The 13076-nt window shown below is 50.6% G+C and overlaps 1 protein-coding gene and 1 long non-coding RNA gene across 3 annotated transcripts in view; one reads left to right on the forward strand and one right to left on the reverse strand.

Moving 5' to 3' along the window:
• Window positions 1-1575: 1575 nt before the first annotated feature.
• The window catches only part of FHOD1 (formin homology 2 domain containing 1), a 58948-nt gene continuing 47447 nt past the window's right edge, over window positions 1576-13076 (forward strand). For both annotated transcript variants that reach the window (XM_043494797.1, XM_038368238.2), the window contains exon 1: window positions 1576-1796. In XM_043494797.1, the coding sequence (XP_043350732.1) occupies window positions 1620-1796 (177 nt within the window). In that variant the 5' untranslated portion in view covers window positions 1576-1619. The remainder of the gene's footprint in view (window positions 1797-13076) is intronic.
• LOC122456245 lies at window positions 6139-8591 on the reverse strand. The gene is made up of 2 exons (XR_006275017.1): window positions 7844-8591; window positions 6139-7136 (listed from the first exon to the last, which is right to left on the reverse strand). It is a non-coding gene; the product is annotated as an uncharacterized LOC122456245 (long non-coding RNA).

Below are 13076 nucleotides of genomic sequence, written 5' to 3' on the forward strand. Positions count from 1 at the left end.
CATGAGTAACAGGGGCCATCATTTCATCAGCAGCTGTGAAAAATGTGCATTGCCAGACCCCTCCGCTGGAATTGCAGCCTGCGAATCCCCAGGTCCATGGAGCTAAGCACATGCGAGAGCCAGGGTGCGCTCGCTACCATGTGGGGCTCTAAGATGCCTTTCCTCCTTGCCACCACCCCATGCAGTTGTGTCAGGGTCAAAGATTTGTCAACAGCCAAGGGGCAGAAATCAGCCCTGTGTGCGCCAAAGGCCCCAGGACTGCACCGACCACGTGAGTGGCCTGAGCAGTGCCCTGTGGGTGTGTCGGTGTCATGTTCAGCCAGGCCTCGCCAGAGCCATGGCTGTGCAGCTCAGCACGCTGGCTCCTCAACAGAGGAACGCTGGCCAGGGAGAAGCCTGTTTAAATTCCCATCAGCCTCTAGTGGGTACATCTGGTGATTAGCAACTTTCAGGAGAACCTTAGCCCCAGGTGTCCTCTCTCTCCTCCGGCTGGGAAGGGCCAGCCCCGGCCCCAGGCTGGCGACACGGTTCTGCCAGGACTCAGCCCTGCACACAGGTTAGGGAACCGAGCTGAGCCAGTGGTGCATGGTGAGACAAGGGGTCTGGGGAAGGCAACAGCTCCATCCTGAGCTAACCGCCCCCACAGTCCCTTATGGCAGATCTGTCCAGCAGCTAGCACTTTTCATGTATGCTCCATCATGTGACCCCACTTGTGCACCCCTTCCCCTCCTAGTGCCTGTGGTGACGCTCACGTATCCCTTTCTCTCCTAAGCCCTGTACCTCCCCCCCACCTTCCCACACCCCTCCTCCCTGTGCCCCTTCTCCCCCCCCGCGCCCGATGCCCCCCTCCTCCTCCTCCTCCCCACATCCCCTTCCCCTCCTCCCCCGCCTCCCATGCCCCCTTCCCCTCCTCCTCCTCCTCCTCCCACTATGTCCCCTCCCCCTCCTCCCATGCCCCTCCCTTGCCCCCTTCCCCTCCCCCTCCTCCGCCTCCCCTCGCCCCCTCCTCCTCCGCTTCCGATGCCCCCCTCCTCCTCCCCCCCACATCCCCTTCCCCTCCTCCCCCACCTCCCATGCCCCCTCGCCTCCTCCTCCTCCTCCCCCCATGCCCCCTCCCTTGCCCCCTTCCATGCCCCTTCCCCTTCCCCTCCTCCTCCGCCGCCGCCTCCCCCCTCGCCCCCTCCGCTTCCGATGCCCCCCTCCTCCTCCTCGTCCTCCCCCTCCTCCCATGCCCCCTGCCCCTCCCATGCCTCCTCCCCCCCCGCGCCCCGCCTCCTCCGCCCCTTCTCCCCTGCGCGCCCCCCGGTACTTGGGGCAGCCGGTCCCCTACCTCCAGCAGCCGCACGTAGCTCGCCGGGCCCGGCTGCTCCTCCCTCCCTCCCTCCCGCCAGCCGGCCGGCCGGCGCTCCGAGCCCTGCCCCTGGGGTGCGCCTGAGGCCGCTGGCCCCGGGCCGCCGCTCCCCGCCCGCCTCAGCGCCCCGGGCCGCTCGGCCGCGGTCGGTTGTCCCGGTGACCGGCGAGCGATTGGCTGGGGGCCGGAGCCCCGCCCCCGGCGAGGCGGGCGGGCGGCGCGCGGCCAGGGGCGGGCGGGCGCGCGCGCGGGGAGCGGTGCGGCGCCCATGGCGGCCGGGCCCGGCGCCGCGCTCTGCCGCGTGCAGTACCTGGACGACCGCGACCCCTTCTCGTGCGCCAGCTTCCCGGAGCCGCGCCGCGCGCCCCTCCACCCGCTGCTGCAGGCGCTGCCGCTGGGTGCGCAGCTGCCCGCCCTGCACCACCTGCTGGGCGCGCCCCTGCCGGTGAGCGGCGGCCGCGGGCCACCTGTGCTGGCGCGGGGCGGCCCCCGGAGAGGGCTGGGTGGGGGCCGTGCGGCGGGGCTGGCGGAAGCAGTGGAGGGGCGGGGGGGCCCAGGTGGAGTAAGGGGGGCTGGGCTGGAGGAAGCGGGGGATAGGGCCTGCACTGGGGGTGGGGCCTGCTCAGAGGAGGGGCTGGGGCAGTGGGGCCCGCATGAGGTTGGGGGAGCGGGGCTGGAGGAAGTGGGGTACTGGCAGGCCCCGGGGGGAGGGCTTGGTGAAGAGGGCTGGGCTGGGCTGGGCTGGGCAGGAGGAGGTGAGATGGTGTGGGGGCCTGCAAAGGATCGAGGGGGTGCTGGGCTGGAGGGAACGGGGTAGTGGCGGGGCCTGCATGGCGGGAGGGGCGCTGCATGGTTGGGGGGGTTCTGTGCGGGGAAGGAAGTGGGGTCAGGGCAGGTCCTATGTGTGGGCTGGGCTTGGTCGGTATGAACATCCCTATCTCGTGCAGTCCCATGGCTGCCTCTGGCACTTCCTTCAGCCCTCAGGGCAGGGTGCACAGAGCGCGTCGTGGACCTCGCTGGCCTGCATGTGTTTCCCCCATCCCCACGTCACTAGGCTGGCGCAGGTTCCTGCCTTGTGCGTAGGCTCTTGGAACTGAGCCATTGCAGCAACTTGTTTGGGCAGTACTGGGAAGGACCAGGGGCTGGGCCAGTGAGGATGGGGTGTAGGGATTTGTACCTTGACCTCTAGGAGCTGTCTCATAATTCATGGAGGAGTTGCTCGGCTCGAAACCTTTGGTCAGGTGAAATCCATTCAGCCTGGATTTCTCGTGGAGACCTGGCAGTGTCGGGCAACCGTACTGGGAGACTTACAACTGGGAGATGTTGCTCCTCAGCGTCCAAGCTCAAATCCTTTCGCACGCAGAATGGAAACGGTCAGCATAAGGCCTTGTATTTAAACAGAGCCTATAGCTTGCTGTGGTTAGGGCCTGTTATTCCTGTGTAGCATAAATCAGGAACACGCTGCTGGAGGAATGTTTAACAACCACAGGTTTAGCTGTGCTCTGAAACGTCATCTCCAGTAGCACAGGGCCCCCAACACCAAACTGATGCATTGACTGAGAACTGATTTGAAGGAAACAGTGATATCTTCTGAGTCACCAGCATGGCTTCCTGTAACATCTGGAGTTTATATAATGCTGTTTGTACAGTGAGGATTTGGAAGCTGATAACTAAATTCTGTTAACAGTGACTGAACAGGCAAAAAAGAAAAGGAGGACTTGTGGCACCTTAGAGACTAACAAATTTATTTGAGCATAAGCTTACAGCTCACTTCATCGGATGTGAGTAAGGAGAGTGATCACTTAAGATGAGCTATTACCAGCAGGAAGGAGGGGGGGAAAGGAGGAAAACCTTTTGTGGTGATAATCAAGGTGGGCCATTTCCAGCAGTTAACAAGAACGTCTGAGGAACAGTGGGGGGTGGGGTGGGGGGGAGAAATAACATGGGGAAATAGTTTTACTTTGTGTAATGACTCATCCATTCCCAGTCTCTATTCAAGCCTAAGTTAATTGTATCCAGTTTGCAAATTAATTCCAATTCAGCAGTCTCTGGTTGGAGTCTGTTTCTGAAGTTTTTTTTGTTGAAGAATTGCAACTTTTAAGTCTGCAATTGAGTGACCAGAGAGATTGAAGCATTCTCCAACTGGTTTTTGAATGTTATAATTCTTGACGTCTGATTTGTGTCCATTTATTCTTTTACATAGAGACGGTCCAGTTTGACCAATGTACGTGGCAGAGGGGCATTGCTGGCACATGATGGCATATATCACATTGGTAGATGTGCAGGTGAACGAGCCTCTGATAGTGTGGCTGATGTGATTAGGCCCTGTGATGGTGTCCCCTGAATAGATATGTGGACACAATCGGCAACGGGTTTGATGCATAGTGTCGGACTTTCTCAGCCGCCGCATCAGAGAAAGTTTGGTCTTCGTATTCAAAGCAAACGGTGACATCGACCACCAGGGCTGTTTCATCTTTGACAAAAACAAAGTCTGGTTTTCGTAGTTCCTTATTGGCAGTGTGCAGATGTGGTTCTTGATAAATTGTCCACTTAAGTTTACAGGCTTCTCGTGTGAGTATTCCGCCATTCATGGCGCCACAGTAGCTCTTATGCGGTCTGGAAAATCAGAACTGGTGTAACGAAGAGTGAGATTGAGCAGGACTTCTGGGCTGTCCTCACTCTCTTGAATAGTGCCCTGCCATTTTTAGCTTTCCCTTGGGCACAAGTGGGAGGAAACCCCTTGGAATTATCCTACTTCTCACAGTGCAGCACCCTTTGACTATTCTTCAGTGTCAGCTGTGAGGATGAGTGTCTGCTCTTCTTTTTTTCACATGCATCCTTGGCCATGTTGATACGAGTTTCTATCCTGTTGATGGGCTGACAAGACCCCTGAACTGCTGGCTAATGAGGCATGAGTGTTAACTCTCCTCATGGTAGATAGCTTGACAAAGGACTGCATGTTTCTCTGAATAACCTAGGTATTCTATGGTATGTTTCCTACAAAGTGCATCCCAAAATGGTCCAGAGCTAGATGAGGCAAAACATTAAGAGGATATGCAAAAAGTAGAGTCACAGCTTCAGAAATGACCCCAGGAAGCCAAAGGATAAGGCAGATGGGTGCAGTAAGGCAGTCAGAGCAGACAGGAGCTGCAGAGGAGGTGGTCTTGAACCAGCATCAGCAAGGTTGTGTGTGGTCACAGAGCAGGCTGGTGCAAAGGGGAAGGATCTGGGTGAAGAGAAGAGAGGAGGTTTATGAAGTCTTCTATGGAGGGTTTGTAAATCAAGACAAGACTGGCCCCTGTAAGGAATGGGAACCAGCAGATGGGATTGATGTGGTCATGCTTTGAATGTATGAGGAAATGGCAGCAGCATTCTGGAAAGCAGGAATGCTATGTGGGGAATGGCAGTAAGTAGATACACTGTCTGATGGTCCAGGGACATCTACATCGAACACATCACTGCCCACCAACAGTACCAGGAGGTGTTAGCCAGAACAACATCGTGCATCAACTGTGAGAATCTTTTTCCATTGGACCATATGAACTGGAATCATAAACTCACTGAACATTAAATCTCACCAAATGAGGGTAATTCCATCCTCATCATCGTATCCACTCATTATATGCCACACCTGAACATAGCCCTTTTCTGAACAACATACCCTCATATCTCAATGTCTGTACTTTGACCCGTTAACTTTTTACCCCCAATTGGGGATATTGCAGATTATGTATTGCTTACGCCATCCGATCCTAAACTGATCTTCGCATCCCTTGATAATCTGTACATTATTCCCTGACAACCAGAAATTTTCTACGCTTAAACTCTGTACCGTTTTCTTTTTCTTTTAACATCATCTTAATAAAATTATTAAAAAAGACAAAAGGTGCTGAAGGCCTAGTTGAGCCTGTTGTCAGAGGTGGAGTTGGGGATAAACAGATTTGCAAGCTAACAGTGACTGGCATATGTATGCACATTGAGGCTTCAGGGCAGGGGTTTCTGGAGTGATTATCTGGGCCCTTCTGCAATGCAGGCTAAAATTAACTGAAAATTGTCTGGTTTCCTTCCTGGCACTCTTAAATGGGTTATCCGGGAGGAAGTGGACAGGCGCTTGGAATGTTCTCTATATCAGCGGGAGCCGGGCCGTTAACATGGCAGAAGGCTTTGTGCTTTTAGTGTGCAGTTATCCAGTCCAGCACTGTTCAGAGATTCCAAGGCCAGAAGGAATCATTCTAGTCATCTAGTCTGACCTTCTGTAAACAGGCCTACTGCTGGTCTGTGGGAATGAGCTGCTGGAATCTCAAATTGTCCAGCACACCATAGTTTCCATGTCCCATGGTATCTGTATAATTTGACAGGTTTCAGAGTAGCAGCCATGTTAGTCTGTATCTGCAAAAAGAAAAGGAGGACTTGTGGCACCTTAGAGACTAACAAATTTGTTTAAGCATAAGCTTTCATGAGCTACAGCTCGCTTCATCAGATGCAGCATCCGATGAAGTGAGCTGTAGCTCATGAAAACTTATGCTCAAATAAATGTGTTAGTCTCTAAGGTGCCACAAGTCCTCCTTTTCTTTTTGTATAATTTGACTAATTCTGATCTTTGGTCTGCCTCGTCTGGGCCTGGCTGCTGTAGCATTCTTCTGTTGAGGCACATCATGGCATGTGATGTGGTGTTGCTACCCTGCCTTATGTGTCTGCTTATTTAGAGAGAAATCAAATGGGTAAGAATTAAAGAACTTCAATTTTCCATAGGTCAGAGTGCAAAAGGAAATCTAGGGAAAGCTAACTGTAGCGGAAAGTTGGTAAAGGTTTAATATCCATTGCATACAAGTGTCTATTCAGGGGAAACAAAGGTGTAACACAAAGGCTTAATGGCTGCAGTGCTGAAACCCCTGAGGCAGTGTTGCTTAACAGCCTGCTGGGAGCACCTAGGTAAGGCCTTTTGTTTTCAGGTTTTATTTTAAAATTTCCTGAGAATTTATCGGCGTTGGTTTAAAAAGAAATAAAAAATGGGTGAAAATCGGTTAAAAAAAGAACTTAATAGTATTCTGGGTAAATATTGGGGGACAGGAGGATAGAAAACAACAACAGAGAAATATAAGAATACTTCTGACCCAGCTCCCCGCTCTGGAAGATGAGGTGGCAGCTCAGTAACCTGGGTGGCCTAGATTAGTGAGCTACTGTCTCCTTCCAAAGTGGGGAGCTGGGTTCGGGGAGTTCTGGCACTTTGTTTTGTATTTAAGTGGTTCAAAATTCCAGTGAAAATCAGTAAAAGCTGAATGATAGCCTTTGTAAAACCTGGGACATTTTTGGTAAATGCCCCACATAGGGCATGGAAGGGGGTTAACATGCAGGTTCAGGTAGTGTGAATAGAAAACTCTGTAACTGAAAGCGGAGATCACGCTGTCCTATTCTGTACTGCTGCCCCACTTGGCAGCAGGGAGCTGTTTTCCTTGTGTTAACAAAGAAAATGCTTTGTGAGGCCAGCAGAAATAGTTATCCAGGTGAAACTTATTAACTAACAACCTGCTTTTCCTAGGGCAGTGAACAGCTAAGCAGGCAGTGCCTCGTCTGCACAGTGTTGTCTTTACTTGCTGGGGAGACGCGTGCAGTTGTCTGATCCAGAGCACAGAAAGGCAGAGACTGCGTTAAGTGTCTGCTAGCTTTAAGGTGTCCCATCCGCAGTGGTACCACCATGTTTTTGCGAGGAATCCTTCCTTGGGATGGATGGTTGTACCATGTCTTCTAAATGTCATTGGTGTGTCTTATCGAAGTATTCAAAACTCTGGGGGGGAGATGAAAAAAATATATTCGGTAAAACATCGCATAAATCCTCATGATATCTGAGAGGTGAACTAAAGAAATAATTCTGGGAAGAGTAAATAAGTGAGGGATGAAAACAGGGAAATTAAATGGAATCCAGCAGAAAACGATACACTGCTCATTTACTGGTGATTCTAAACTTGCAAAGGTACGGTGGGCCACCAGAACAGCTTCCTGCTGCCAGAACTAGCAGTGAATCGGCATCCCAGTTAGAGGCTGGAGGGAGATCTCAGTCCTCTTTTTCTGGACACTACCCATCTTATTTGTGGGAAAAGGTTCAGGACTGTAGATAAGAGCAAAGGGCCCCGTTGCAATGTGACATTGGGTAAGTACAAAGGAATGCATCACAATGATGCATTGTTCAAAAACCAGCCAAACCCTCAAGCAGCACTAGGATAGCAAAATGCACATAAAGGCCAATGAAGTGGGAGGGGGAAGGGAACCTTGCAAGGTGCAGTGTTTGGGATCAATTCAGACAAACACCCAGGCTTTAAATACTTATCTGAACTGTATTTGAAGCTCCATCCCTCAGTCAAGCTGGATGACCATTCCTCTTCTTTCCCCATAGTGCCTGGAACCATTCCAATGGAGTTTGACTTCCCCCGCACTTTTTACCTTGGTGGTAGTGGGGGGGGGGGGAGGGGGAAGGGGGATTGGGTTTTCACTCACCTCCAATCTCATGTGGGCGGACAGCAAACCTACTCTCCTCTCCACTGTTTTTGTGGCACTTCCACCATCTCTTCCCTTCAAAGGTTTCCTTTTCTCGCTCCTTCCACTCAAATTGCTGGTTATTTTTGTTTCTCCTGGAGGACCGGATTGCCTTCCTCCTGTGGCTCTAGGGTAGTTTACTTGTTGCTCCAGGGCCAGATGATACTCTTCTTCCACCCCAGTGATGGAGCAGTGCTTCTCCGACTTCTGCCTGCCTTGCATCCAGGCCTAGTGTGGGAGGTGTGCAAGGGAGGAGCAGAGGCAGTGCACAATGCGCTCAGTCAGTTGCTCCAAAGGAGAAGAGGACTCGGTCTGCTGCCCAGCACCGCAGCAGCCAGCGGTAGAGGTGAGGGGAGCTTCTCAATGCAGGAGGCCAGAGTATGCAGGCAGGAAGCATGGGCCAGATACATTTGACTCCCACACGAGCTTGGGAGCCTTGGCATGTGTGGATAACAGAACTTGTTGTTAAACCTTCCTCTGAACTAGACACGTGCCCTTTCATCCACATCTTCGTTTTTCTTGGACTGAACCAGCAGTGTCATGTCATGAGATATTTTTTCAAGGGTGACTAAGTGGAGTTAATTTGGGAACAAACAACAAAAGTGATGCCTAACGAAGCAAACAGATCTCTGGCATGGGTTTTCCTCTCTGAGCCGGACTCTGTGTGTAATAAGATCTTTTATGTTGGACTGGAGGGGATATTATAACGAGTGTGTCAGGAGAGATTTCGAGAAGGGATGGAAATCTAAGTGGGATAAGGAAGACTTGGGAGCCTGTCAAGGCACATTAGGCTTTTGTAGAAAAATATCCCACAGGACTCTGGCAGTGATACTCTTCCCTTTGTCACGTTGCCTGAAGTGTTGTCCCTCTTGAGTTACCTTCCAGGGTTTCAAGTTTCATGTGCGATAGCCCATTGTCCTGAGCAAACTCTGAAGGGTGGTAGGACTCTGCTCCGTGATTGGGGTCAACTCGCTGGCGCCTCCTCATGGCCAGGTGTGGCAGCTCGCTTTCTCTGTTGAGGTCTCCTGCAGGTGGCTGCTCCACCTCTGCGGCGGCCTGCCTCTTCCTGTGCTCCGGCCTCCAGGCAGGCCACTCTAAAGCCTCCCCCTTCCGGGCAGTCTGCGAACAAAAAACAAGGGAAATTAACCCGACTAACCTGAGTTAGCCAGGGAGAGAGGGGTACGCCTCCCTCTCCGGACGTAGGGGGATCTGGCCCTCCCTGTCAGGCAGTGGTTATCTGGGAAGCTCCTGCCTTCCCTCGGCCTTTTCCTCAGGGGCTGACTGTCTGTTCTTTCCCTGCTCTTCCCATGGCAGCTGTTCTGTTCCCTTTTTAACCTCCCCGCCTCCAGCCTGTGCCTGCCTGGCAGGTGTGATGGGGTGGGCCTGGCTCAGCCCAGAGCAGCTCCTTAACCCCTTCTTGACCAGTGTGGGGTTTACATGCCCCATCACAGATTGCAACCCCCCTTTTTACCATATGCTGCCTTCACGTACTCCAGTCTTCTGTGCCCACTGGAATTTGTACGCCCAGGGTGGACTCTTGAGCCCTACTAGCTTCCAGTATTCTGTCATATGAGATCTTTAAGTCCTTATAGGGCTGCAGGCTTGGCCTGGAAGAGCCATCATTTGTAGAGTGGGATCTTTTTGGCAAGAAAACATCAGGGAGAGGGTGGCCCTGGGGCACCCTCCACCTTGCCTTGGAGGACAACCAGCGTTCTAAAGTGCTGGTTTGGGTCTTATCTTTAATACCATTCTGGGTGCAACACATCCCCTCTGAGCAAGGAGTATTGAAACCTCCAGTAGACTAAGCCTGTTTAATTTATTCACAGCCAAATTTCTGGGTCTCCTTTAAGAGTCTGTCTGCATTAGAGAAACATGCACTGGTGTCATTACGTCAATATCTTTACCCCAATGTAGACTCTCAGCACCAGTGTAAAGTGGGGTTCACGCCACTAATTTATCAGATTAAGTTGCCCAGAGGTGTCCCTGGGGAAATAGCTGGTACTAAGCATTCCGCCTCTACATTGCAGCAAAACTGGGTTATCCAGCCCCCTAGCACAAGCACTGCGGTACTGTCTTTTCACCCAAATGTAGTCTGGCTTGTACTTATCCTCTTTCAGAGACTGCTTTTGGGGAGGCAGCTGACACAGTTTGGAAGAGGAGGTTTAGGCACCTGTGTCTTGAAAACAGAAGCCGAGCTAGGGCCTGTGTATAAATCACAGATATAAACTGGGTACCAAATAAGGGTCCTGTGTATTTAGAGTGAAGTATGTAAGCAGGTCTGGCATTCTGCTTCAGCAAATGCAAGCAAGTTATCAACACCATCGCTTGTTCCCATCTGTCAGACAGCAAAGGATAGGTTACAATAACTAGTGATGCCAGAAAAAAATACCATGGAAATGCACCAGTGTGACAATCTTAGGAGCTCTCTACTGGTGTCTGGTATTTCCAGCCTTCATTTAAAAAAACCCCAAATGTCTAGCCTTTCTGCTTGGGTAGAAAACCACTGTGACATAAACCAGTGCAGTGCCTTCTGACTCTGCAGGTACACGGAATAAAACAAAGCCACTGCCATCCCATTCGTCTCAGCAGGTAGTGAGTTCTGAAACCTAATAATGACAGCTCAAATGTCAATATTTTAAACTATTTAGTGGTTGATGGTCGTAGCAGAAACATCCACTTAGATGCAGGGATTTCTTCAGAACCAGCCCACGGTGGCCAGGCACCTCAGACGTGGAGCAAAGGTTGTGTTCTTTGTCTCTGTCCTACGAGCCAAGTGCTTGTGGGCATTCAGGCATCTTGGGCATTGCTACTCTGCAATCACGGCATGGCAAACTTTGGGGCTATATCAAGTGATATGTCAGAGTTTCTTTAAATGAACTGCAGGGGTTGAAAAATAAGAGCACTGGTAGGGTCATTAATAGCATAGAATAGCTGGAAATTATTGCTAGTTACTGAAACAAATTACAGGAGGTGGAAGTGACTTCTTCACACCTGTGCAGGATAAAAAATATTAATGGCATGTCCATGGACTGTGCCTTTGATAGCAGATAAGCCAAAGGAGACCAGAGTTATGTTGGAAAGCAAGTATCTAGACAGAAGTGAGCAAGGCAGAGAGTAAAGACAAGGTGATGTTCTTGGTGTTAGGAGGAGTAAATGGGTGAATCATTACCTTTAATAAGTTTTGGTAATGGAAAACTACTTGGTGCTCAGAAAACAGTGACTGTTGTTCCAGTGTTCAAGAAGAGGCTGTAGGAATACCTGTATTAGGAAAAGGTTTTTAAATATTTGGGATATTGTAGCTTACGGCTACATTTGGAAAAGTACAAATTAATAGGTATGAGTCAGCTTGGATTTGTGAAAGGCAATTCATGTCCCAGATTGCTGTCTAAAATAACTATCCTCCTGAGGCTTCTGTTTCTAGATTCCACAATATAACCTGATACTTGTAAGAAGCTTGTTCAGATCCCTTACACACATGGTTCCAGGTGTATTTGGGGAGGGGAAAAAGAGCAGAATTAGGCATACGTTACATCAGGACTGCATCCAGCTTGGAACACTGGGGTCTGCCCTATGGACTGCAGTCACTGTACATGCGCCATAGTTAGGCATGAACAGTTAGCCTTTCCTCCTGGGCCACCGAAATAGGGCAAAGAGTAAACACTTGAGCTAAAAGCTCCCTTTTTGCTTGGGACTGCTTAGAAAAGTTATGCCTCAATTTCCATGTCCCATATAACTCTCCCCTTCACAGCACTGATTATCTGGGGACAGAATAAAATGACATTTTCCCAAATTTGGGGCCTTGTATACAAGAGAAAGTTGTGCTAGTTTAACTAAATGTGTGTGTTGTTTTTTGTTTGTTTGTTTGTTTGTTTTTCAAAAACTGGTATAGTTAAACTGGTGCTAGCCCCTGCATGGGCACTCTTAATTCAGTTTGAGTGGCTGATTTTCGTTTAGCTTATGTCTATTCAATATTTCCTTTCAGAGTTTTACGGTTAGCAAAAGTGTGCTTGAAAATGCCTGCCCCAGCCACTTAGAGCTTCCTGGTGGGAGAAGGCAGCACCATTGTCCACAATGGAGTTTCCAGGGACAATTGGGGACACTTGAACCCAATAATCTCTACTATTGCTCTCCCTAGTAAGACACCTGTGTGCTTACAAAGTGTTAATATCCATTTGGGAAGGCGGCTATCACTTTAAACTACCCAGGCCATCCTGTCAGACTGGTGAAAGGGCCATGGTCAGAGCTTCAGCTCTAGGACTGATCTTCCTGTATGCATCACTTGGCAGAGTCTGTGCGGTCCCCACACCCTGAGTGTCAGGTTTCAGCTATTGGGGTGGAGAGCTGGGATTTAAAACAAGCAGGAAAGTTCTTGTATTCCCTGTAGCTTGGCTGTGTTTAACATTCAGCATCCTGTCTGTGCTCACGCTGGAGTGAGGTCTCCGTTCATCTCTGCAGAAATAACAGGCAGGGCGAGTAGCTTCGTTAAGTTCTGAAACCTTCCACTCATGGCCGACTGGAAACTTGGAGTTCCATCTGCGCCTGCTGTGGGAAGACAGCGGGTGGGCTGGCTGGGAGAGGAGGCCTCACCATCCTGCACTGAGTTGTTTCTCTTATTGCTATCCATACCACCAGGGCTTCGAACCCTTTATCTCCATCTCTGAATGCTGACTGTAACCTTTGGTCTCCCAGCTCTCCTGATCAACTGACTGTTCCCAGGCCCCTGCTGACTGTAGCCTGTATCTGGGGATGCGTGAACATCTTTGGATATCACCTTAACCTAGTGTGCCAGATCAGTGACCCATCACTCCCTATCTGCCTCCCAGAAGAGGTTAGAAGATAATTCCCCTGCCAGGATGTGTGACACTGAAGCCAGTTCAGTATCCTTGAATCCACGTTTAAAGTGACAGGCTGTTTTAAGATTATTTCGTACATGTGAGTTCTTGACAGATTTAAACTGAGCTCTCACACTGACTCAGAATAGAGGCCTGGTTCTGTCCCAGGGACTCCTCTTCCCCGTTATAGCAGTGGCCCTCACCTGACTGCTTCCAGCAGTGTTACAACAGCATCTGGACTTCATTATTTCTGGTCAGGGCTTTTGCTGTGAGTGTGTCCCAGAGCCTTGTTTGGGTGGAAGGAAAAGAACCAAACCTAGACCCTGCTGTTTTCACTGCCCTTTCATGCGGGAATTCACTAT

This window comes from Dermochelys coriacea, chromosome 12, assembly GCF_009764565.3.
Source record: "Dermochelys coriacea isolate rDerCor1 chromosome 12, rDerCor1.pri.v4, whole genome shotgun sequence".
In the NCBI taxonomy this organism is placed as follows: domain Eukaryota; kingdom Metazoa; phylum Chordata; order Testudines; family Dermochelyidae; genus Dermochelys; species Dermochelys coriacea.